This window comes from Gambusia affinis, linkage group LG17 (assembly GCF_019740435.1).
Source record: "Gambusia affinis linkage group LG17, SWU_Gaff_1.0, whole genome shotgun sequence".
In the NCBI taxonomy this organism is placed as follows: Eukaryota; Metazoa; Chordata; class Actinopteri; order Cyprinodontiformes; family Poeciliidae; genus Gambusia; species Gambusia affinis.
In genome coordinates this window covers 22,706,440-22,730,731 of record NC_057884.1, presented here as the reverse complement: position 1 = coordinate 22,730,731, position 24,292 = coordinate 22,706,440, and the positions used below count along the sequence as shown (strand labels likewise).

General features: G+C 35.7%; 2 protein-coding genes across 2 annotated transcripts; both read left to right on the top strand.

The window, feature by feature from the left end:
- The first annotated feature begins 4,319 nt into the window (after positions 1-4,319).
- Positions 4,320-10,090, top strand: LOC122847028 (integumentary mucin C.1-like). The gene is made up of 4 exons (XM_044144378.1): positions 4,320-4,448; positions 5,498-6,166; positions 8,535-8,613; positions 8,705-10,090. Exons 1-4 carry the CDS (start codon positions 4,418-4,420, stop codon positions 8,784-8,786), a joined length of 861 nt encoding a protein of 286 aa, XP_044000313.1. The 5' UTR covers positions 4,320-4,417; the 3' UTR covers positions 8,787-10,090.
- A 6,150-nt stretch (positions 10,091-16,240) lies between these two features.
- Positions 16,241-20,902, top strand: LOC122847037 (splicing factor, arginine/serine-rich 19-like). The gene is made up of 4 exons (XM_044144390.1): positions 16,241-16,351; positions 17,934-18,112; positions 18,559-18,638; positions 19,524-20,902. Exons 1-4 carry the CDS (start codon positions 16,284-16,286, stop codon positions 19,902-19,904), a joined length of 708 nt encoding a protein of 235 aa, XP_044000325.1. The 5' UTR covers positions 16,241-16,283; the 3' UTR covers positions 19,905-20,902.
- The last annotated feature ends 3,390 nt before the right edge of the window (positions 20,903-24,292 follow it).

The following is a 24,292-nucleotide window of genomic DNA, read 5'->3' as shown; positions in this document are numbered from 1 at the left end:
TACTGCAAAATTGCGCAGTTTATTATCTCGAAAATAAGTTTTGATTTTTTTATTTTATTTGTTTTTCATACAACGTTTAGGGTATTTTGGCCATGTTGAAATTGGTTTATTTCATAAAGCTGCAGTGGAAACACTTTATTTGCACAATGAATCATATGATCAACAACAGGATGTTACTACTGGCAAAAACTACAAAGAAGACGACAGGAACTAGTTGGAGGATGACAACGCATGAATTTTAGTAACTTTTTGCATCAACAAGCTTCTCCACATGTGATTTTAATCACATTTCTTATTGCAAAATTGTGTGTTTTCCAGAAAGTTTTAGATTTGTAACAGAAACACAGTAAGTGATCTTGTAATTTATTAAATTTATTAAAGAGAAATACCTGGAAAAAGCGTTAACCTTGAACAGAGATGATAATTATTGCGTTACATTTTTCATGGCAGATTTCTGGAAACAGAAACATTTGTAAAAATTTTCTCAACAGACCATTTAATTCTCTCTCTTGTAGTTGTATCTCTGCTCAGCAGCTGTTCGCTGATCATCGGCCTCGACCCCAATCTACTCCCAGACCTCGGCAACGTCATCGGGTCGGAAGCTAAAAATTTCAATACGGCCGAGTTCTGGAGACCCGAAACGTTCCCGATTGATCCGATATGTCAGCTTATCCGACGGCTGCAGCCACTCCACCGGGCTTCACTTTCAACCCCATCAATATAAATGCAAATCATACAATCTGACGAGGGCCGCGTGGATTACGACTCGCCGACAGTCGCCTGCCTGTGAAAAGACGGTGAAAGGTCAGCGGTTCGTTAAGTTTGGCTGATTGCAACAGGCTGAATTTAGAGCCAGAGGGAATGAGCCGCTGCCGCCGTCTTACCTTAAAGTGCAAACATTTCATTGGGTCTTTTTTTGACATTTTTACCCGACTGAGACACGAGAATGTAAGCGGATTACTTGAACAGTGAGATTAATTTTTTTACAAGGAACTGGGAGCAACCGTGTGAATTTGGATGGTCAGAATTGCACATGCAGTCTTTGGTTAAAGCAACTCTAACAGGTTGGACACAGTTTTGTTTTTACAATCATCTTCTGACATCTAGTGAAGCTCGGAGAGAATCACTTTCTTTATTCCAAGGCCTTTAAATTATGTTCCTATGGTTTTTATTGCAAAGAAGCTACAAAAGTCACCACCTAGTGTTCAGTTTCTCCTGCTATTTATGTCATTCTACGCATCATTTTCTCATCAGACGGTCATTCAAGTCTGGAATTATTAAACTAAATAAATACACTGAAGATTATTTTGAAGCAACATATTTATATTTATATATAGAGCAACATATTTAGCATGCTAACTAAATATTTAGCATGGAGCTACATATTTAGCTTGCTAACTATTTGTATTGGAGTGCCATATGTAGCATGCTAACTAAATATTTAGTTTCAAGCTAAACATTTAGCTGTGAGTTACATATTTAACTTGGTAATTATTCACTTTGAAGCTAAATATTTAGCTTTCTGATTAAGGATTTAGTTTTTTATTTAAATACTAAATATTTGACAGATATTTATAACCTTATAACCTAGCAAAAACATGACTTTGAAAAATAGACCTTGCTTTTCCTTTCTGAAATGCTAAAATTACCCAAATGCTGTTAATTTTTTAATATGCAACTTTACACTTAGCAAAGTGAGACTTAGAAACTTGCTAACTCTTTCCCAGCATGGTGGAGGAAGCATCATGCTGTGGGCTTATTTCAGTGCCAGTGTCTCTGATGCAGAAGGGGTCAGGGTGAATCTTTCTAAGTGCAACTTTTGTTTTAAAAACAATTAAATCTGCTTGAAAACAGACCAGGTCAATTAGTTTTCATACCCATGACAAAGACCTTCTCATTCTCTGTTTCTCTTTCCAGCCACATGTGAACTGAATGTATTGTTTGCAGTAGAAAATTGACCCCAAAGTCTTTAAATTCGCGCCCAAATGGAGGCGTTTGGCTCAGAAAAAACCCAGCGGAGGCTCGGCTTCAGCTTCAATCAAACAGTCTGTTTAAATTGCAGACCTTTCCCCACTTGTGAGATAATTACCCCCATTATTCTATTGATCAAGTGGCACCTGAAAATCCCTTTAATGTTTTACTCTCATTGTGTTCAGAGCAACTACGAAGCTCTTGTGTTGTAAAAAGCGAAGGATTATATTTAAAAACGCAAATTGACCTTCATGCAGGTTTTCCTGCTGAGCCTCTGTTAACGAGAAATAAAGTCTCACAACCTGCCTGGTTGGGGAACAAACATCTCAAACCCTGCAGAGGTTGCGATCGCCTCACTGGTTTTGTTAACGAATTCATTAATTAGGCAATCAGACAAAAATTAGAGGTCACTGCATGAGGGGTCAATTATTCTCTTCTCCTCCTGGGGTGAAGATAAACTTCTTCCTGTGACCTGCAGCAGTAAAATCAACACTGACAGCCAACACACTACTGTAAATTCAAAGTCAACTTTGTCCTTTTTACGTTTTTAAACTTTGTAAAAAAAACACTTGGAGTCATTTCTGCCTTCCGATTTACACAGAAAATAAAGCAGAAAATCTATGAATATTTTTGCTACAATTTGTGTCAACACCTTAGACTGACTTTTAACTAATAGTTTGAAGAATCAGAGTCCATAAGATTCGGTTTGATTGCGACCAAAGTTGCAAAACATTCAAATGCTTTGAACCTGTTCCCCTCCTGGCCTGTGGGGGCGCTGCACCAAGAACCACTGAAGGAAACGACAAGAAAACCTCTGAAGACACTGAGAGCAACTTCATTCCTCACCAAATGGAAACAAAAATGGAGCAGGATCAAATTCTAGTGGTTGGAGGATTTCTCTTTAGTCTTTGGTACAAAATCACGATCCATTTTTTCCTGCTAGCGCTAGGCTGACACTCTTTTGGCTGTTTTTACCCAGAATGCCTTGCGCTTTGGAGAAATTTCACAACAGCTTTGTTTAGTTGCTCTAGTTCCGGTTCGATTCGAGAACTGTGAACGTGTAATTGAACAAAAAAGCGGTTTGACTATGCATTTAGACTGGAGACTGTTCCAAAAGCAGGAAGTGAACTAAAGCGTAGGGCATTCTGGGAAAAACAACCAAAACAAACACACTAGCCAAGCGCAAGCGGAAGAAATAAAAATCCTCCAACCGCTAAAATCTGACGCTACTCTGTTCACATTTCGTGAAAGAATTAAGTTGCGCTCAGTGTTTTCTTTGGAGGTTTTTGTCGTTTCCTTCAGTGGTTATTGGTGCAGCGCCCCCACAGGTGAGAAGGGGAACAGGTTTTTCAGAGTTTGGTTGGTTTGACTCAGTTCAGTGTGAATGTGAACCACAGCAGCTGATCAGAGCAGGAACAAATCCTTCAGTCCTACATAAACTCTTAACGGTAAAGCTTTCAAAATGAACACTTTCTGTTGTAATAAATCGGCATTCAGGGCGTTTTTCATAGGAACATGCTGCCCCCTGCTGGACTGTTTTATACAAGGAGGCAAGAAGCTTCCAAAAAAGCCATAAAATAGAGAGGAAATAAAACGATAAATAAAGTAGTAAATAAACTAATATTAAAAACGAAGAGGAAATAAACTGATAATAAGTAAATTACAAAATAAAATTGAAATTGAATAGATAGGAAATAAAACTAAGTAAGTGGAAATAAATAAGACAAATCAAAATAGAAAATGAATGAGAAAATAAAACTGAAATAACTAGGAGATGAAACTGTAAATTAAGAAAAATAACTGTGAATAAATAAGAGCAAATAAAAATGTAAACAAATGAAGAAATGCAAGATAAAATTTTAAATAAATAAATATAATATGGAATATATTAGGAAATAACCTTATTTGGTCAGTGACATTATTAATATTGAAGTTAGTACACCATTCACTCAATAAATGGTGTACTTGCCCTTTAAAGTTTCACCTGTTTTTCTTCCTGAATGTCTGTGCTGCCCTCTGCTGCTGGATGCTTGTAATTACAACTCAGACTGCTGGTTAAACATTAAATCACTGAACTCTATCACCACCAACCTAAAAAAGGAAAAAAAACTAAACATTTATACCAGAATTAAAAATAATTATAGAAATAAAAACAACTTGTATTCATTTTTATAATATCTGTCAGTTTTTAAACTCCAGACGCTTTTAACCAGAACATGCAGCCTAAAAATAAACCAACCACACGCTGTCACCTCTAACAACTTCCTGAATGCAGAGCGGGCCGCCCTCTGAGGTCTGACTCAGCCGGCGGTACCGCCCCCCTCTCTCCATGTTCGGCTCATATATAACCAGAACCAGAACCAGAACCGGCTCCAGGCAGGGAACCGCTCAGACGTCCAGAGGGAGCAAAGATCAGCGGCTCAGACGCTCAGGAAGATAAAACAAGATGAGGGTCAGTCTGCAAACGCTGATAACATGTAAGTCATCCGCTCTGTTATCAGTTCACTCAAATACCTGGATAATATTAGATAATATTCAGATTAATTAGTTTGTTTAAATGTTTAAATGATGCTGAATGTTAACATACAACCTGATCTCCTCTGTTGTCAAAAAGATTGTCTGAAGTTAAAGAAAGTTTGAATTAAAACCTGGATTTCCTTCAGGGAAGCTCCACAGTTCAAAGGTTTTCTCAATGATTGATTGATTGATTAACAGTGAATACTTTAACTAAACCAGCGGAGGCTGAGGGAAAAGGCTGCTTTGTGACAGGAAGTGTTTTTAGACAGATTCAGAGGCGAAAAAAAATGTTTTTATCAGTTTGAAAAACAAAATTGAGACCAAACTGCCTGAGAGAGAAACCGGATCTCAGTTTCCACTTCCTGCACACCAAGACGGCATGCAGGAAGAAAAACATCAGCGTGGTTTTAGTTACACACACCGGAGCAAAGCATGAAGAAATTCCCTAAAAATACATTTTTAAACTAAGAGTGGATTATTTATTCTGTTATAATAACAGATTTTACTGGACAACCATTTTGCAAAGAAAACAAAACTTTGACAATGAATTAAGACCATAATAATATATATTTTTTAAATGTAAAAAAAGGTGATAATATTCAAAGAATAAAGTCAAAGTGATATTTTTAAAGACAGTTTCTCATCCATAAAAAAATGTCCAATCTGGAGTTCCACAGGGCAGCTGTTCTGGACCTTTTCTGTTTCTGTCATCAAACTGCATGATAAGATGAACATTGACCAACAAATACAAAATGTAACATCTGTTGCCGAGTTTTACATTTTTGTTTTCATGATGTGAAGCACTTTGAGTTGCTGAAATGTGCTGCACAGATGGGAGATTATGTAGAATTAACCAAAGGGAATTGATGTTTTCTTGACAGGTTTTGATTTTTAAATGGTTTTACGTCTCAAAATATAGAATATTGTAGAGAATCTGCTGCACTGTAAACAATAAGAGGTGAGATTCAGAGTGGAAAAACACTGAAGTGTCGTTTGTGTGGAATTACAGGCCTGTTGTTATCATCAGCATCAATACTGACATCAGAGACAACAACACCAACAATTGAAGCAACAACACCACCACCACCAACAACACCACCCCTAACAACACCAACAACAATGACACAGACAACTGTAGCAACAACAGCACCAACAACAACACCAACAACAACAACACCAACAACAACAACACCAACAACAACAATGACGTCTAGACATTCGTCAACCTCATCATCTCAAACTGAGAGCGGCACTACAGGCGTTTCTGCATCTTCATCACCACCATCATCATCCACAGTGACCTCAGATGCTACAACTAAAATCGTCACCCACATAACCGATCAAGCAAATGACACCACAACCAGCACCACCAACACCACAACCAGCACCACCAACACCACAACCAGCACCACCAACACCACAACCAGCACCACCAACACCACAACCAGCACCACCAACACCACAACCAGCACCACCAACACCACAACCAGCACCACCAACACCACCAACACCAGCAACAACACCAGCTTCTCTACCACCACAACTGGTTCCACAACCAGTAAAATGGCCTCAGAACCACCAGGCTCATCTGGCGCCCCAACCACCAGGCCTGATGCTGCCTCTACCGGCAGTCCGCCGCCGGAGAAGGAGGAACAGAAGTCAAAGACACTTAGCCCAGGTAAGCAGGTTCACCATTTTACTTTATATTCTTTTGGAATCAAAATCACTGATTTTGAAATATTTTTTCCTCATTAAGTTCATTCCAAAATCTACATGGAGAAGAAAAAAATAGTTAATTGACCTGAATTGTGCAGCTGCTTGTGCATAAAAAAATGTTCAGAGTTTTGAAGTTGATCTGGAGGCCAAATCTGTGATCTGATGCAAACCTTTGAAATCAGGGAACGTTTCCCAAACTGACGGGATCACAAGTTGGTTAGACTTTGTAAACGAGGGGCAGCGTCGGAAAACGGACAGCCAGACGTACAGAGTTCAGGTCAAAGGTGAAAGTCAGATGGGAATTTCTGTTTGAGATTATAATCTGTCAAAATGACAAAAAGCCTTCAGATTTTTCCATCACCGTTTTAAAAAGATCCAGTCAAATATTTCATTAAAACCCCTGAGTAGAAGTAGTAAATATTATGTTGGGTTTAAGTGAAATTATTATTGGAATAATTTTATTAGGACTCCAGCATACATTTTTTAAAACTACAAATATACTTCAAATACGTGTTAATAGGAAATAACTCATTTAATTTATTAAAATATTGTTTTTTCTTGTAATTTTAAGACGTTCTGGTAAAATTGTGTCTTTATTCTGCTAATATTTTGACAATATTCTCGCCAATAAATAAAAATTCTCGTCGTTGAACTCAGAGGTTGACGATAATTGAAATAAGGGCCACTTTTTAAAAATATTATTTATTTCAATTTTAGAGACAAAATTGAAAAGAAATTGATAAAAAAATGTCAACATTGAAAATCTTTGCACATGAAACATGATGCTTCAGTCGTCGTGCAACATTTTCATCCGTCCCACTTCTCTGACCTCAAAATGTGTAAAAGTTCCTGCTGTGGTTAATATGTGAGCCGATTTCTTCTCTCACTTCCTTATTTACCTTCCAGCAACTTCTTTATGAGCTTCACAAACAAACTACTGAAAAACAAAAGAAGCCGTTTTTTGTTTGTGACGGCTCTTCCTCTTACAGAAATAAAAACACTTCCTCTGCAAACGTTTTGGTTCTCCTGCCTAAAATGTCACCTGTTTGTCATCCAGCCGCTGTTGGCCAGCTGTTGGCCGGGTGTTGGCCTCACCTGTAGCCTTTATTAGCTTCCCATCATGGCCGACTGGTGGAGGTGATAAATCTGAGTCAGAACTTTATGGTTTAAGGAGAAACCGAGTCGACTTTGGGTTTCGTTTCAGATAAATTCAGGACATAAATGAAAGGTTTTCAACAGAATTAAACGTGAAATTAAAAATGCTGAAGCTACATTTATGTTACGGTGTAATAATGTTACATGTAGTTTAAAGTCTTCTGGTATGTTTGAGTTAAAAAAGGATTCAGAACAATTTAGATTTTATTGTTTCCTCTTTAAAACAAGAATGAATAGAGAATATTATTTAGTTTAAATGTTTTTAAAATTGAATATATGTTTTATCCTCACTTTGAAAAAAGAGAAAAAATATGTAGATATTCTGAGTTTTTTCATATTTAAAACATTTTAAAATAAAAAAAGTTTGGGGATTTTTATTAGAAAAAGAAAGAAAACTGCATAATTAATTTTCTTAATTTTTCATCTTACATTTAAAAATTATACATTTAAAAAAAAATCTTTAAAGAGAATGGACAACATATTTTATTTTGTATTAGTTATTTTTTATATTTAAATATATTTTTATATTTAAAAATAATTTTAATAGATATAAAGAGACAGCGCTGTATTTTTCATTTGTTCTTATTTTCTAAGAGAAGAAAAATAAAAAAAATAAAATCATGTAGATTCATTTTTTTCAGATTTTAAAATAATAAAATACAAAATAATTTTAAGAGAGAACTTTACCTTTTGAAACAAAAAATAAATTTTATTATGAAAGAGTGTTTTATTTAATTAATATTTTATTATAAACAATACAAATAAATTAAAAAGAGAACATTCTGTCTATATTGTTACATAAAAATAAAAAGTGAACGTTTCATTTAACAGATGAAGCCTTTGTTGTTGCTTCCTTTTATTGCTTCCCTATTAATTTAAAAGTTCAAAGGTCAGTTTTGTCCGATTTGCCGGAAGAGGAAAGTATCTGAAGTTCATGGTTCACCGACAGCCTGAACGATCCAATGAGTTCATAATTTATCATTTATCTGATCTTTTATGAAGAAACTCTGAATTTCTGTCTTAAATCCTTTTGAGGAAAAAAAAAAAACATGTTTAAAAAATGAAACTTGGCTGGAAAATGATCCTTTAAGAAAAAAACAAACATGGATCCTGGTTTTGACTGGCCCTCCTCTAACCGGGTTAATCATTAAAGGTTTGTTTCAAACTGTCTGCAGGAACCGTCGCTGTTATCGTGGCCATTTTCCTGCTGCTGGTTCTGCTGGTGCTGGGCGGATTATACCACCACAAGATCAGGTGAGACTTTATGATAACAATAAAAACAATAAAAACACTAAAAACACCAAATCACCTTCATTTCCATTAATCATCTCTGTTTTGTTTGCAGACGGGCGTCGTACGGCCCCCTGCTGGACAGGCATGAACACGGCTCTTTAGGAAACTTCACCAACCCCATGTACGACCCCTGATGACCCCCGATGACCCCCGATGACCCCGGGTGACCCTGGATGAACCCACAAATCCTGCACTCTGAGCCGTTTGAGGATTACGAACGTCTCTGCTATAGAAACACTGGTTAAATGGCATTTTTTTTTTGTTTTTTGAAGTTAAGAACAACATTTTTTAAGTTTTTGCACTGAAAGTTGAAGTAGGAATCATAAGCTGCATAAAAAGGTCAAAAAAACAAAAAACAAAAAAAAACAGCATCAAAATCAATAAATTAATTATTTTTAGCTGGGAACTTATTTTATTTTTACATAAATATTGTCTAACTACATGAATTACTTTAAGGAAAACTGTGAGATAAAAAACAAATGAACTAAAAAAAGAATTAGTTAATTTAATTTTTAGTGAAAGTATTTATTTTCCAATAAATTGTGTTTAGTAATGGTAACTATTTTAAGATCAAACTAAGAATTTCTGTTTTATATCTTATTTGCATTTTTGTAATTTTAAAAATCAAATAAATAGACGAATAACTTAATTCATGTTTAAGTTCATTCTAATTCTGTTTCTGTTTAGTTTTTCCTGTTTTGAATATTTACAGCCGTTTGTTTTGTAATTTTAACTAATGTTGCTGGTTTGTGTAAAGAATAATTCTGTTTTGATTGTGTGAAATTAAATTGTTCAACTAAAAATAGTGATTAAAACCATAATGTGAAAAAGTTTTTCTTTTTCATTTAAAATGGTTTCATAATCAGAATACAGTCTATTTAGCTGAATAAGTTATTAAAACATAAAGTGAAAAGTGGGGAGATTAATAACTAAACAGTTTTATTGTTTTCAGATATCAGATTAAAAATTAACCTCAAAATATTTCATAATCAGAGTTAACCACTTAATAATAAGTACCACGCTAACAACAAGCTAGCTAAATAGCCTATCGCTAAGTTAGCTACCTGCTAACAATGCGGCTAGCTAACTGGACAGATTCAGTATTTCTCTCTAAAAGATATTCCTGCAGAAAACATTTCAGCCATCTTGACGACACTCGGATGATAACGCACAAAAATGATCACAAACACACCAGCATGTTTATCTTTCAATGCCTCAACAAGAAAGCAATAAACTTTTACAGTGGTCTAGTAAAAGCCCGATTTAAACCTGATTAAAATGCTTTGGTTTGACCTTAAATAGGCTGTTCATGTTGGAAAATCCCCCAGTTTGGTTGAACTGAAACAGTTCTGAGAAAATGAAGTGAAAACTTCTTTTATTGTTCGTTAACACAACAAACACATGATGGCACCCAGGTGGGCCCAGTTAATTATACGGATCATTTATCCCCTTAATAAAGATATTTTATAACAGATTTTCATATTTACTCTGGTTATCTTTTCATTTTAAGCTGTTTGATGATCCAAAACATTTAGCTGTGAAAAAAATAGTAAAAACAGAGAAAATCTGTATATTTTTCACAATATTGTGAAAGAAAAAAATAGTTTTGTTTAGTTATTTTAAAATTCAACCACCAATATCGGCTATTATTTATAAAATAAATAAAGAAGTAAGCAGAGAACATATTGACAAGAAGTTACCATCAAGAGGAAAACAACAACAAACAAGCTAGGCAGCAAATTAATCGGCTAGTAAGATTGTAGCTAGCTCACTATCCAAAAGGCTAAATAAGCTAGCTATCTGTCCAGAATGCTAGTTAATATACTTTCAGTTAATGTAACTTATAAATAACTGCTTTTCTTCATGCTAACAATCAAGATAGCTTAGCGGCTAAAGAGCAGGTTAGCTGTGCTTTCAAGTAGTTAGTGTTTAGCTAGTTAGCCAGGATCTAAGACAGCGTAGTGTGCAAATTTTTTATAGCATCCTTAAAACTTTTGGTTTGAAGAAGAAGAAAAAAAGCTAAAGTATTTTTTTGTAGATAATATTTCCCCTAAAATGTGTTATTTATCTGTAGAATATGTTCAACAGGCTCCACTAAGCTTCCAGGTCAGATTTGCTCCTTTTGGGCCACCCAAAACCCTCCACAGGGACTCAAAGGAAGAATCTTGAAAAGAGTCGTTTTTATTCAACCCACTCAATATGTCGCCATTACTGGGCAGCAGTAATTACAGAGGGAGCAGATTCTCCTGCTACGCTGTCATTATCAGGCCCTGAATAGGCCATTCAGTGTGTGTCCATATGGGTTTCTTTATAATTACACAGCAGGAAGGGCGGACCAATACGCACTGTAGTAACATCTGGACCAGCTACATTCATACATAAGGATTTAAATAAGTGAATTAATACAGACAGAAAGATTTGTTCAGATGTTTTTCATTTCATTTTGAATCTACCCTCAGAAACATATTGTTAGAAATATTGTCAATTTTTTTGTTCAAATACTGATTGAGATTTAAAAATTCATTTTGGTACCAAGCTGACTTTTATATTTACAGTAATAACAGTCAAAGGATTTCTCTCTGGTTGGACTGTGGGAAACTTACCCAATCCTGTCAACGTTGAGCAACTTTTGGTGGAGGCAGTATCATGGTTGGGGCCACATCATCCTCACTGGAATGAAACATGGCGTGTCATTACTGGAGACAATCAGAGATGCACAGACATTCAGATCTACATGCTAAATATTTAGTTAGCAAGCTGGAAATGTAGCCTCTTGTCAACTACAACATATGTAGTTAAACTAAATATTTAGCTTAAAGCTACGTATTTAGCTAGCAAGCTAAATAACAAAATATGCAGTTAGCTTGCTAATGAAATGTTTAGGTGTTCATTTTTGACTGTAACTTGACAAATGATACCTATTTACGGGAACTCTAGTTTAAGTACATTATTAGATCACCGTTTATGCAAACAGCAGCAAACAAGACAGATTAAGGTCATTTAAATGTGACATAGTTTGGAAACTATATTTTCAAACAAAAAAGAAAATAAAGTCTAATTTTCCTACTCTGATTAGACCACAACCTGTTAGCATCGCATAGGGAAGCTAAAAGCTGCTAGCGTGTAGCAGGTAAATGTTGACTCCTGTGTGGTTTGCAAACAGAACGGAAACTGTTGTCTGAACCAAAGTTTCATTTCAAGACAAAGAACCTAAAAAGTTTCACTTTCTGTCCATCTGAAACTCTGCGGCTGACTTCACTAGGTTTTATAAAAACATTTGCATCAAGCAGGAATAGATAAGGTATCATTACCCGTCCTGAGTTCGTCTATCATCGGGTCCAGTTCCGGTCCAGTTCGGCTGATTAGTTTTCTTTATCACATTATCACATAATAAACATTTATACGTGTAGGAAAAAAGCAAAGAGATGCTTTAAAAATACCAATTTGGAGCAGTTCTGATCAAACTGAAAGTGGAGTAGTACTTTGTGTCACCACTAGATGGCAGTAAACACCAAACATTCCAGCCAAATGAAATTAAATTTAACTTTTACTTGAATGTGTTTACGGCAGTTAAAATAACATTTGTTTTCATTTGTGCTAAATAAAAGTTAAAATCATTCTTCTTATTAATTTTGCTTAGTGATATTTAAATCTGTGCAAGTTGTGTCACAGTAAAAACATAAATTACCTTTTTCCTCATAAAAACGACCCAACACTATTGATTTAATAAAGAAAATATACATACAGGAGAAAGCTAAACATTCACCTCCAATCTGAATATTTATCTACAAACTATTTAGCTAGAAAAATAAACATTTAGCAATATATTTAGTGTGAAATTGGGACATTTATAAATAAATTAACATAGTGAAAGTATGTGATGTATTAAATATATATGCAGTAAGCACACTTAATGATATTCCATTGCATTGGAAATTTATATAAGCATTTATAAGTGTTTTATTCAGATAAAAATGTTAATAGATAATTTTACAGGTATAATAAAAATATGATTTTTTAAATTTGGCAGAAATGAGAGAGAAGAGAGATGAGAATTGATTGGTTTCTGTGACGATAACAAGTTCAATCAGGCAGCTGAACGTAGCAGATCAATTAAAATATCCTGATATTTTCCAAAACTTTTAATCACTGTAATGCTGGTGGGATTAGATAAAATCTGGAGCCAAACGTTTCTGCAGCAGTTTGTGGTTTTAAATCATGAACGTTCATGTTTTACTCAGTAAATCATCCGCAGTGGGTTTCTTTCTCATTCCAAGGCAGCTTCCAGTATCCCACAAAGATTTTATCTTTCACGGAAAATGATTTCTGCTGAAGGTGCTGATGTTTCTGAGTCTTTACACCTGAAACCTGCTCCTCGTTTGGAGAAACCGTTTATCATAGTTAAAGTAACTAGAGTAAAATTAAAATTAATGAAAACATTCCTCCATAAACCACATTGCATGTTTTTTTATTTTTTTAAACCTGCGAGTCCCAACAGAAGAGTTCAGCAGGTACATTTGTTTAAAAACATAAAACAGCAGATTTGACAAATGTTGCAATATTTTGTGCAAAACCACAAAATCTTACCAAGTAGTTTTGGTCGAGTTTGTAGCACAAACATTTTAATACACTTAAAATAAGACTAAATTAACCTACAAATAACTTTTCAGCTAGAAATCTGAGGTTGTGTTAAATCAGAAATGTCTTCATATTTATGAAAAAGTTCTAGTTTCATTGGCAGATTAGTTCACTTTAACAAGATATTTTTCCCATATTTTAGGTGAAATAATCTGCCAATGAAACTAGAACTTTTTTCATCAATATTAAGGTATTAATACTTAAAACAAGCTCTTATATAATGCTGGTTTTAAAACTGGATCTTGACAAACATTACCATAAAAATAACTGGTAAATGTTTAGAACAAATAAAAGCTTTCATAATTATTTGTGAAAGATAAAATAGATTCTAATAGTAGAGTCTATTTTTTCAGTTAATTAAAAAAGCTAAATATCAGACAAAATTCAGTTTGCTTTTTAGCTTATAGATCACCAAGTAAATGATGGTTTTCAATATATTAGTTCACATTTTCATAGAACTGATTTCGAACTGATATGCTAACATTAGCATCCGATAGAAATCCCCCGGTAATAAATTGGATATTGCTTCCCTTCAGGGTGAATAAAGTGATTATCCATCTAGCTTTAAAAATAATCATAAAGGGACATGAATCTATTTTTATGATGAAAGCAAAGTAGTAAAGAAAGTGGGACAACTTTACCGAAATCCGTTATTTGAGCTCCACGGTGTCCCTAGCTCTTCTCCCATTTTGGCCGGAAAACACCGCTTACCTCCCCACCTGTTCTTACGCTCGCACGGCGTTTCAAGTCCAAAACTTTACATGGTTTGAACTTGGGATTTAATTTGATTTCAAGGAATTACTGTACAATGGTGACATCCGGCTATGGAGTGAGGCAAAGGAGAAACTAGTACCAGGATGACTTCAATCAGTATGGACAATCCACTCAATGAAGTGATTTTACCCCATAACTGCAGCTCAGTCATAAGTGCATCAGAAACCCAGAGTTGCACAATATTATGACACCAGAATGCAAAGTTGACTGAGGCGAACAGTGAAGCTCCTTTCCATGTCGTTGGTCTCCTACAGTTTTGTCCTTCATGGCCTCTGGAAGTACATACTTTGTTTTTGTGTCCTTCAACCTGAATCCAGTGACTGGAGCAAAGCAGCAGTCCTCAGAGGAATTTCATTTGTGAAACTCACTGCAAAATATAATTTCTATATTAGTACCATTGGCAACCTTTGGAAAACATTGATCACCCAGTGATTCATTCAGTCTTATGGTACCCACGCTGTTTCTCACCATGACCGCCTTCATTCTGAGAGATTGGCACAGAAAAAGCAGAAGTTTGTTACGAGAAGTTTGTTTCTATGACGTCCAGAGGAACCACATCCTTTAGATCCAGACCACTGAAACACCAATCATAACCCACCGATGTATTGGCCAGTCAAATATTGTCACCATAAACTTGAAAAGAACCAACCTTGCAGCCACCAGGTTCCTGCACAGATCAGACTCCAAACTCCTCTCATGGTTTCTGCCACAACTGAAATGGAGCCAAAATCTGAGGCTTTAATGGAGCTGAAACAAATTTAGAGACCAATTAACCCAACAGTCATCTTTTTGGACTGTGGGAGGAAGCAGGAGAACCCGGAGTGAACCCAGCATGCACAGGGAGAACATGCAAACTCCATGCAGAAAGACCCCGGGCCGGGAATCGAACCCAGGACCTTCTTGCTGCAAGGCAACAGCTCTACCAACTGCGCCACTGTGCAGCCCAGCATATAAAATACTTTTCTCAAAAATTCTGTTTAAAGAACATTATGATCAGTTCTCATGAATATTAAAGTAACGAGAAAGGAGTGGAACTTGAATGCTAAATGTTGAAACTGAAATGGAAACACTTTTGTCTCAAAACTAAAGTCACACGATCCACAATCGGATGTTTTTACTGGTGGAAAAGACGAAGAAGATGACAGAAATGGATAGAAAATAAGAATAGAAATTATTGGTAATTTAAAAATTTTCAAAATTAAAGAACAGCTAAACCTTTCATTGTAAATATGTATAATTAATGTAAAAACATCAGAGTTTTTTGGTATAAATTTCCTCCTGATTAACCAGATTATTTCTTATTTTTTATCTGAATTGGCCTTAATACTTTACTCATGCACAAATGTTTAATTTTAGCCACATTCCAAGTCACTGTTTACTTGCCTAAATATAATTTGAGTGTTTCCTGAACATGACCACAGACACGGTGACGATGTTCATCTCTGGACTGAACTGGGATTTTCCCACCAGTGGATTCTTAGTAATGCGGCTGCAGCAGCTTCTCGTCGTTTGTTATTCTGACTCGGTTTATTCAGAGTCCCGCTGTGCAACCGAGGGCCGGATTATCAGGAAGTTGGTTTACTATATGTCCCATCCAAATCGTCTGCACGCAACGTTTATGCAAGGAGGAAGTTTGATTTCTTCATGCATATACGCTTCTGTAGTTTCATCAAAACATTTTAAAATACTTTGTTGAAATAGTGCTGCTGTCTCCGGATCAGAAATGAGTTATTGTGTTTCAGTTCTGTGTGTTAGCATCGTGATAATTATCTGGATTAAAAAGTCCAATTTAGGTGTTTTTATTGGAGGCAAAATATTCAGAAACATATTTATCCAACTAGCTAGCCGGTGAGTTTACATAATGCTAAAAAGACCCGCTGCTTTTTGAAGGAATGCTAGTTAGCTTAGCATAGATAGCATTAGCTATTGTGTAAAAACACACAAAAAAGGGAAGAAAGAAGAAAAATACAGACACACACTATGGTCAAAACATTCAAATTTCAGCAAGCTAAAGGATTTTGTTTTAAGAAAATAATATCTATTTTGCTGAGGGTTGTTAATTTTATTTAATGTATCTATATGTGTGTAGGAATCAGTGTTTGTGGTACATGTTCACGCTGGCTGCTGTGTTTACTGTCGGTTTTAAAAATGGTTCTGCATTCTTCCTGCTGGTTTGGGCCCTGAAATGAAACCGTCCTCCGACTCGTTCATGATTCACGATGAGGTCTGCGCTGGAATTTGTCAAGCAGCAGCAGAGAGGAAGAGAAGTGGGGAAACATTCAAAATGGTGAAGTAACACGGTGGTGTCACACGTCGGATCAAAGTGTGGCTTCACTCCGTCTCAAATGTTACATTCCACCGACTGCACAAAACTCCAGAAAACGGCTTCTGCTAACGGCTACAATGTCACATCACTTCACTGTCATCATATAAAAATTCAGATAAGTTTGGGACGCAGTCGATTCATTTTAACTTCATAAAAAGTTCTTGTAGGTGTTTTAGTTTTAGCCAAAATAACATTTCATGCAACGCAACCTTGAATTATGTTAAAAAAGGTATCTGAATATCTGTTAGATCATGAATAGATATACCTTTAGATATTGATAAATGATATAAACAGAAGTCCTGTCGACTCCTTCCCTGAAGGCGAGGCTAGCTAAACTCAAAAAGTGAGAAAAATAAACAGAACCGAGTCTGGTCCGCTTGTCAGGTTCAGTTGAAATTAATGTTTTTGTTTGCATCATGTTTATTTAATACCTAGGTCACACTGCAAGATAATTATGCCGATTTTGACCCAATTTTCCTCTTACAACAATCGGAATTAACATTTTGCACAAATTTATACTTAAAATTAAGTTTCTACTGTTTCTAAAAACAACCCAAGCACTTAAAAAAATAGTTTTTAAATGCTTTTTTAAAACAAACTTTCAAATATAACGTCACACATCAGCACATTGCTCCTAACCTAGCAACCTCAGCAAACAACAACCCGTCACTTAGCAACCCCACCAGAGCTCCAACACATTTGGTCAGTTGGTTTTACCGTTGTATGTGCAATACAATTACTGCTGGAAGAGACAAGTGATTTATTATTGACCCACAAACCACTTAGTGCACAGGTGTCAAACTCCAGTCCTCGAGGGCCGCTGTCCTGCAGTTTTTAGATGTGCCACAGGTACAAACACTGGAATGAAATGGCTTCATTACCTCCTCCTTGTGTAGATCAGTTATCCAGAGCCTTAATGACCTAATTATTCTGTTCAGGTGTGGTGCAACAGAGACACATCTAAAAGTTGCAGGGCACCGGCCCTTGAGGACTGGAGTTTGACACCCCTGACTTAGTGCATTCTTGTTGGTTGTGCAGGAGGCTCCACATCTGCTTTTCAAACATGTGTGGTTGTATGATTGTGAATCTGTTTGCAGCCATTTTGGATTTAAAGTGACAAGACGCCATAAAACAGCTAAAATCTCATTATCTAAGAATGATTTTGTGCAAAAAAAAGAGAGAGAATGTAATGAATATGTTTTGTATAGGCCATGGACTTATCCTAACACGTTCAAGGAAACGCAATATGTCACCTTTAATTTACTCAGAAAGTTTAAATATTCCATTTCCTGTTTAATTTTTCTTTGTTCTTGGTTAAGTTTGGTGAATGTCTCAAAAAGACAAATCTAAAATTTTATGTAGATTTTAAAACATTTGGATAAATCCAACATGATTTAATGCTGTGTCTTAATTTAAGACGTAACGTGTTCATCAGCATTTCTTGTAGATTTGATTTCACAGAAAAAGTCTGAACACAAAGAGTCTGCTGGTTATTCTGGACCTTGTGGTAAACCTCCCACTCTGCTCCTCCTCTGCACCTCAGCCCAGAGAAGACCGATCTTACACAACCGCCGCCAGCCCATCACGGTCCGACCCGACCAGAACCCCCACCCCCTGCTGAGCCCGGCCCAGATAAAGGAAGCAGCCTGCAGGAAGCTCAGAGGCATTTCTGCACCGAAACTCTGAATCCGTCTGATTCAGGCTCAGGATTTAACTCAACAGGTGAGGAACTGCCTGACTTTTGATTTACTTTGATAACTAGAATAATAGGCTTTGTTTAAATTTGTGGAGTTTTGTCAAAGTTTAGAGAAAGTTATCAGATTTTACTGCAAAATTTGACCAAGTATTTTGGAGTTTTTAGCGTAAAACACACTTTAATGGAACAAAACTACTTAAGGAAAGCAGGACAGTTTGTTTTACTTTTAACATGACATATTTCATGTTAAAAATTAAACAATCTGTTTTTACTTTTTATCAAGGAATAGTTTAGTTAAGCTCCAATATTTTGCAGAAATATTACTTGTAAGTTTTGTCTTATTTCAAATGTTCTGATACATTATAAACTGTAAACTGGACTAAAACACTTGGTAGGATTTGATGTTTTTGCAGTGTATTTTCTCATCTCTTCAGATTAAATGTGATTTTTGTTTATTTTTTATGTTTCTTAGAGAAACAATCAGAGATGGGGCTGCTGAACGTTGCTCTGCTCCTCGTTGTTCTCCTCACGGCGACGATGGACGCTAAACCAGTAAGAACACAAAAACCCAGCAACTTCTATCATTTATTCATTTATTTTTTATTAATTATTACTGAGAATCAGATTTAATCCACAATCTGAATCATTTTCTTCATATTTTATGCACTGGGTTGAGTTATGGGTGTGTTTTTTATTCTATCTCTATTTATTTATCTCTCCATTTAAACACTATATGTTCCTCAGTTTTGTTGCCTAATTAATCAAAGATTAGTTTGAAAAAGCAGCATTTTATGTTATTTTGGAGGATTTTTTTTTTTACCAACTCTTCTGTCTAATGTTGCTTTGCTTATTTTTTCCCCCTCTGTAACATTTCATATGGGCTTTGACTAGACCAGGGGTGCCCAAGGTTTTCCATGCTTTGACTCCCCAAAACAGCATTAACTTCTAGATGGGAACTTCCTTTGAAAACAAACAGATAATTCTACAAAATATGTAAAGAAAAAATGATTTTAGAATGTCTTTTATTACATTTGTTTAGCATAAATGCTGCTTTAGAGGTTTGATTTTAGTCCAATTACTTTGATTAATTAGAAAGATGATCGTGGCAAATAACATTTTAATAAGTGATTTCAACTCATATTTTCTAATAATGATTGAAATAATGATTTAAAATAATTAAAAGTATCTGATAAAAATAAATTAGATGCAATATTTTTAGTTTTGCTTTTTTTTTCTTACTTTCCCTCCAGGTTTCTGAGGCCCTTTTGGCGCCACCTGCTGGCCCCCGAAGGGTCCGCAGGCCCCAATTTTAGAAACACTTCAAAAGACTTCAATTAAAATCGACTTTCTTTCCCTCTAAATATCGTCTGGTTTGTTTAAAAAGCATAAAGTCAGAAATCTGAGGAATAAACCGTTTATTGCTGCTTCGTTTCGCAGATCCGCCACCGACACGACGCCGACATCCCCGACAAGAACCAGCCGCAGCGATACCTGGCGGAGCTTTCCGAAGGGTCCGAGGAATCCTCCGAGGAGTCCTCCGAGGAAGAGGAGGAGGAGGAAGAGGAGGAAGAGGAGGAGGAGGGAGTTGTGACGGACGCCGCCACCGTCCCGCCCCTGCTGGTCGTGACCACGGATCCTCTGACGTTCACCTCGGGAGACGGCAGCACGCCGGAGCCGGTCACGGCCAACACGGCCGGGCCGGTGATCATGGTCCAGGAGACGACGCCAGAACCGGGGACGGGCGTGACCGCTGACGTCACCACCGCGGACGTGGTACCGACGTCACTAAGAGCTACGGAAATGAGGGGAGATATCTGAAAGTCCGTTGTGTTTATAAAGGTCAGGGGAGTTCAAAGTGTGGAGCGGGGGCCATTTGTGGCCCCTGCAATGAATGCGTGGGGCCCCTGATTTTTGTTCAAGATTAATACAAGTTTGAATTTTATTTTTATTTAGGACAAAATAAAATATTCGGACTATGACAGAGTATTGGGACCACAATAAGAAAAAAAAGACAGAAAATAAAGAAATAAAGCCTCCTAAAGTTGTAGTTTTAGGAGAATAAAGTAATTTTATTTTAAATTTATTTGTATTATTTTGACTTTATTTTTGAAATATTATGACTTCATTCTCGTAATTTTATAATTTTGTTCTCATACTTAAATATTCTTTTTTTTTCTTAGTATGGCCGTAAATCTCTGACTTCCAGAAAACAGAAAATATTGGCTAAGACACCAATATTTGTGGTTAAATAACCCCACCTTTTGCATTTCGACTTTTACCCAAATCTGTTTTATTAATTCAATAAACCTTGCTAAATAAAGTGACTTAAATCCTAATTTTTAGTAAATTGTGTTCTATTTTTCTTTCTTTCTTCACACAGAAAATTAGTAAAATTGCTTTTATTAAGGCAAACCTACAGAACAACGTTTTAGGTTTTGCATGAAAACCAACAACAAATCTGTCTGTTTAAAGTTTATTTTAGTAGGTAAAATGTGATTTCTCCCAATAAAATAATGCAAGTTATTGAAAATGATTAATATTTTATGTTCCAACCTTTCCTGTCACACTGAATATGTTCTTTATGTGGAATAAAATAATTTTTTACACACATGTATAATGTTTACATGTGTAACTGATCCTCTTTTTAATGTTGTGTCCTTTAGACTTGCGAAGTTTCTTCGTCAAGCAACTTTTTAAAAATTGTTTTATTAATTACTTTTATGTAAACCAAAAAACAAATCTGTGTTTGCATGTCAATCTTTGTCGGATTGCAATTTTTAACCCTGTTGGAAGTGAATAAAGGTTTCTGTTAAAGATTTGCTGAGTTGTGATTAATGCATAAACATATAAATGTGACTAAAACCCAAAGTTTTGTGGTAAACCGCAGCTGGATGTTTATTACAGACGCTGTCGGGTGTGTCGAGGTTTTTAACACGTACAGTTCCTGCCGCAGTGTTGATTATGGGTTATAAACTTACATTTTATACAGATCACACACAACATGGACGACCAGAACAATGGCAGCATCTTTATTTACTCAGAACGGATACCAGATCTTATATCCTACATATGAATTATAATTGTAAATTAAAAAAATAACATCCACTCCCACTAAATTTTTACTTAAATATAGACAAATCAGTAAAATCAAATCAAATATAACATCGAGGAATTTCACAGGACAAACTGGTGAAGATCAGGATCCAGTTAGCCCAAATCCACCAGTTCCAGTGACTGGTTTTACTGGGTCAGCTGCTCACCAGGACGTTTCCCACTCCAGAAGGGAAATAGATGAATTTTTTTAAGGCAACTAGCAGATGTGAGCACCACGAACTACAAAGTTAGCTCTGCTAACCCTACAGCACTGGTCATAAACACTGGTTACACTAATGCTAAAGGGCTACACAACATGGTATTTAGCCAAACGTAATGCTAAACTGCTTCACAGTTTTTAGTGCTACACGTCTGCTAAATACCAATAGAATTTGGTGGAAGCTAATGCTAATGTGCTACTTTAGCATGGTAGCTAGGAGAATCTAATGCTAACATCCGACTCCAACACAGTATTTAATGGAAGCTAACACTACACCAACATGGCCTTCTGCAGAAGGTAATGCTAAATGCTAACTTCCATTCAGATCATAATTTCTCTTGAAAGACAACAACCATCAAACACCAATTTAATTTACTTTATAGTTTAAATGTATATTTACATATATAGATAGATAATGTGAGGACAGGAAACAGGAACTGCTGCTTAAACAGTTTTCACCCCTTTCAAAATAAGAGTATGAACATAAGCTTCAAATTACTTGAGGAATTCTTAACAATTTAACAAAAATATCGAACTTTGTCCAACTAAACAATTATAAAATGGACAAATAAATTAGAGATTTGGAATTAATAAAAAAAAAAAAAAAAAGTTAGCAAAAGGGCTAAAGTGCTAACTGAAAAATAGTACAAGAGCAGATTAGCTAATGCTCTATTAGCGGATTAGCGGAAGTGAGTCCACCACAGGCAGGCAGGAGGTTTAATACCGGCTTAAAGGGGGATTTAAAAACTATTATTTATTTTCTTTCCACTTCACAGTTGGTACCACAAAATATCCCAATAAAATAACGTGAAGTTTGTGGTTGTCACTTCACAGGCCAATGGTCTCCATTTTGGACCAAAGTCCAGAGTATTTGGCCGTTGAATCTGCAGTGAAACTATGATGTTACTCCATGTCTAGTTACGTAAAATTAGTTTTTATGAAGCTCATTACTCAGAGGAACCATGATGCTCAAGTCCCAGCATGAACATCCACTGATGGGTTCACTTAATAACATCAATCATATCTTTGAACAGAATATTCTGCAGAGAAACTTTGGCTGATGATAATGTTGCTTTGGCACGTAAACCTCTAACCAGCAGGCATTTGTTACATAATAGAAACAAACAACAACATGTCCTGTGGGGGTTTAATTGTCTCAGTTATTTAGTTCAGACTTCACCAGATGGAAGTGAAGTCTGGAAAATGTTTTCTCATTAAAAGGTTTTTGTTCTGTTGCATTAGAAGCATAAAATCTGATGGATTCTCACCTGAACATTCAAAGTCACATAAAGTCAGAGAAACATTTCTAGATCTTGTCCCAACAGGATCCAGATTAAGTCACGGCTGTAGCTCAGAGTTTGGACTCAGAACCAGAACCATTTTAACCTGCATTCAGTTAAATACAACTGAAACAATGATTAATATATTTAATGTAATGTTTGTTACTCTTAATACTGATTCTAAAATGAACTATTTGTGCTTAATTTGTGACTTTAAATTTAAACTGAAACAGCTGGTATATAATTTTTACTGGATTATATTACTAACTAGCTTTAGTTAGTTAAAAGCAACAAATGCAAAACAGTTTCATGAACTTCTAGCTCTTCATTAGGATGTTTACTTTTGTTGTCTAAAATAAACACAAATGTAAATAAATTGTTTCTGACAGAAAAATATAAAGAAACCTCTTTTTTAAACAATTAATTGAACATCCCATGTAAATTACACCAAGATAACTCTTCTTCTCTGGTATTATTATATATTTGGTGATCAACTCCAGGTCTCCAGGTTGGAAGGCCTCATTGCCGTCACTCTAATTTTCGTCTCTCTTCACGTGTTTAGTTAAAAAATATCAGTATATGAGACCCAAACAGACGTTTAGTAATTTCTCTGTTGGTTATGAGTTGTGAATTCAAGGCTCTTCTGAAGAATCTTCAGTGATTTACTGCCATCTAGAGGGGAACAGAAGGCATTGCAGCCTGTTTCCTGGAAGAAAGCTTTTGATTCAACTGGAAATTATACAAAAATGATTTGGTATGTATTTGGGGGAAAAAAAAAATTATAATCCTAAATTCCAGTAAATAAACACACATTTAAAAAAATTATTAATAACTTTTTCCCACATCTTAACATTTTACACACTTATAAAAAATAATTCAACTTGAAAACCTTTTGAACATGTAGTTGTAAATTTTCACAGAAAGTTAAAATCATGTCTGTGTTTGTTATATAACAGTATTTTATTGTGCACTTGATATCTGTGCCAACAGGTTCAGTTAAGATTAATAAAATTGTTCTTGGACAGTTTTTACACGACCTCAGGAATTTACTGAATCACCAGTAAACTTCCCGTCACTGACTGTTGTGTTTATGACTCAGTCATGTTTCTTCCATGTTCCTGTTTGCTCATGAACCAAAACAACTTGAATAAAATACGTTTTCTTTCTTGATTTGAGCTCGCTCGTAGATCTTCTGCTCTTGATCTCCATGTTTCTTGAGACATTTTTGTCTGTCTCGTCTCTCCTCCTCAGGGGCTTTACGGTCGCAGACTGAAGGCATCCAGAAAAATGAAGCCTGTAATCAGTTTGACGTTTTTATGTGTCTGCGATATGTTGAAGAGAAGAAAAGAACATAAAAAGACCAGGAGATAAAGTCAAGACAAAGGCCGCTGTTTCATTCTGTCCTGTGGCAGCATATTATAAGTTTTAAAATGACATGATTTTGACAAATTTATGACAATAATAGGGATTAAAATTATACAGTACAGGATTCTTTGCTGCCACACAAACATGTCTGAGCTGTCTGTGTTTTTTAGGTTTTCTTTTGGTTTCTCATACTCCAGTTTTTTTTATATCTTTCTAGAAATATTCCTTGTTAGAACAATAAATATTTT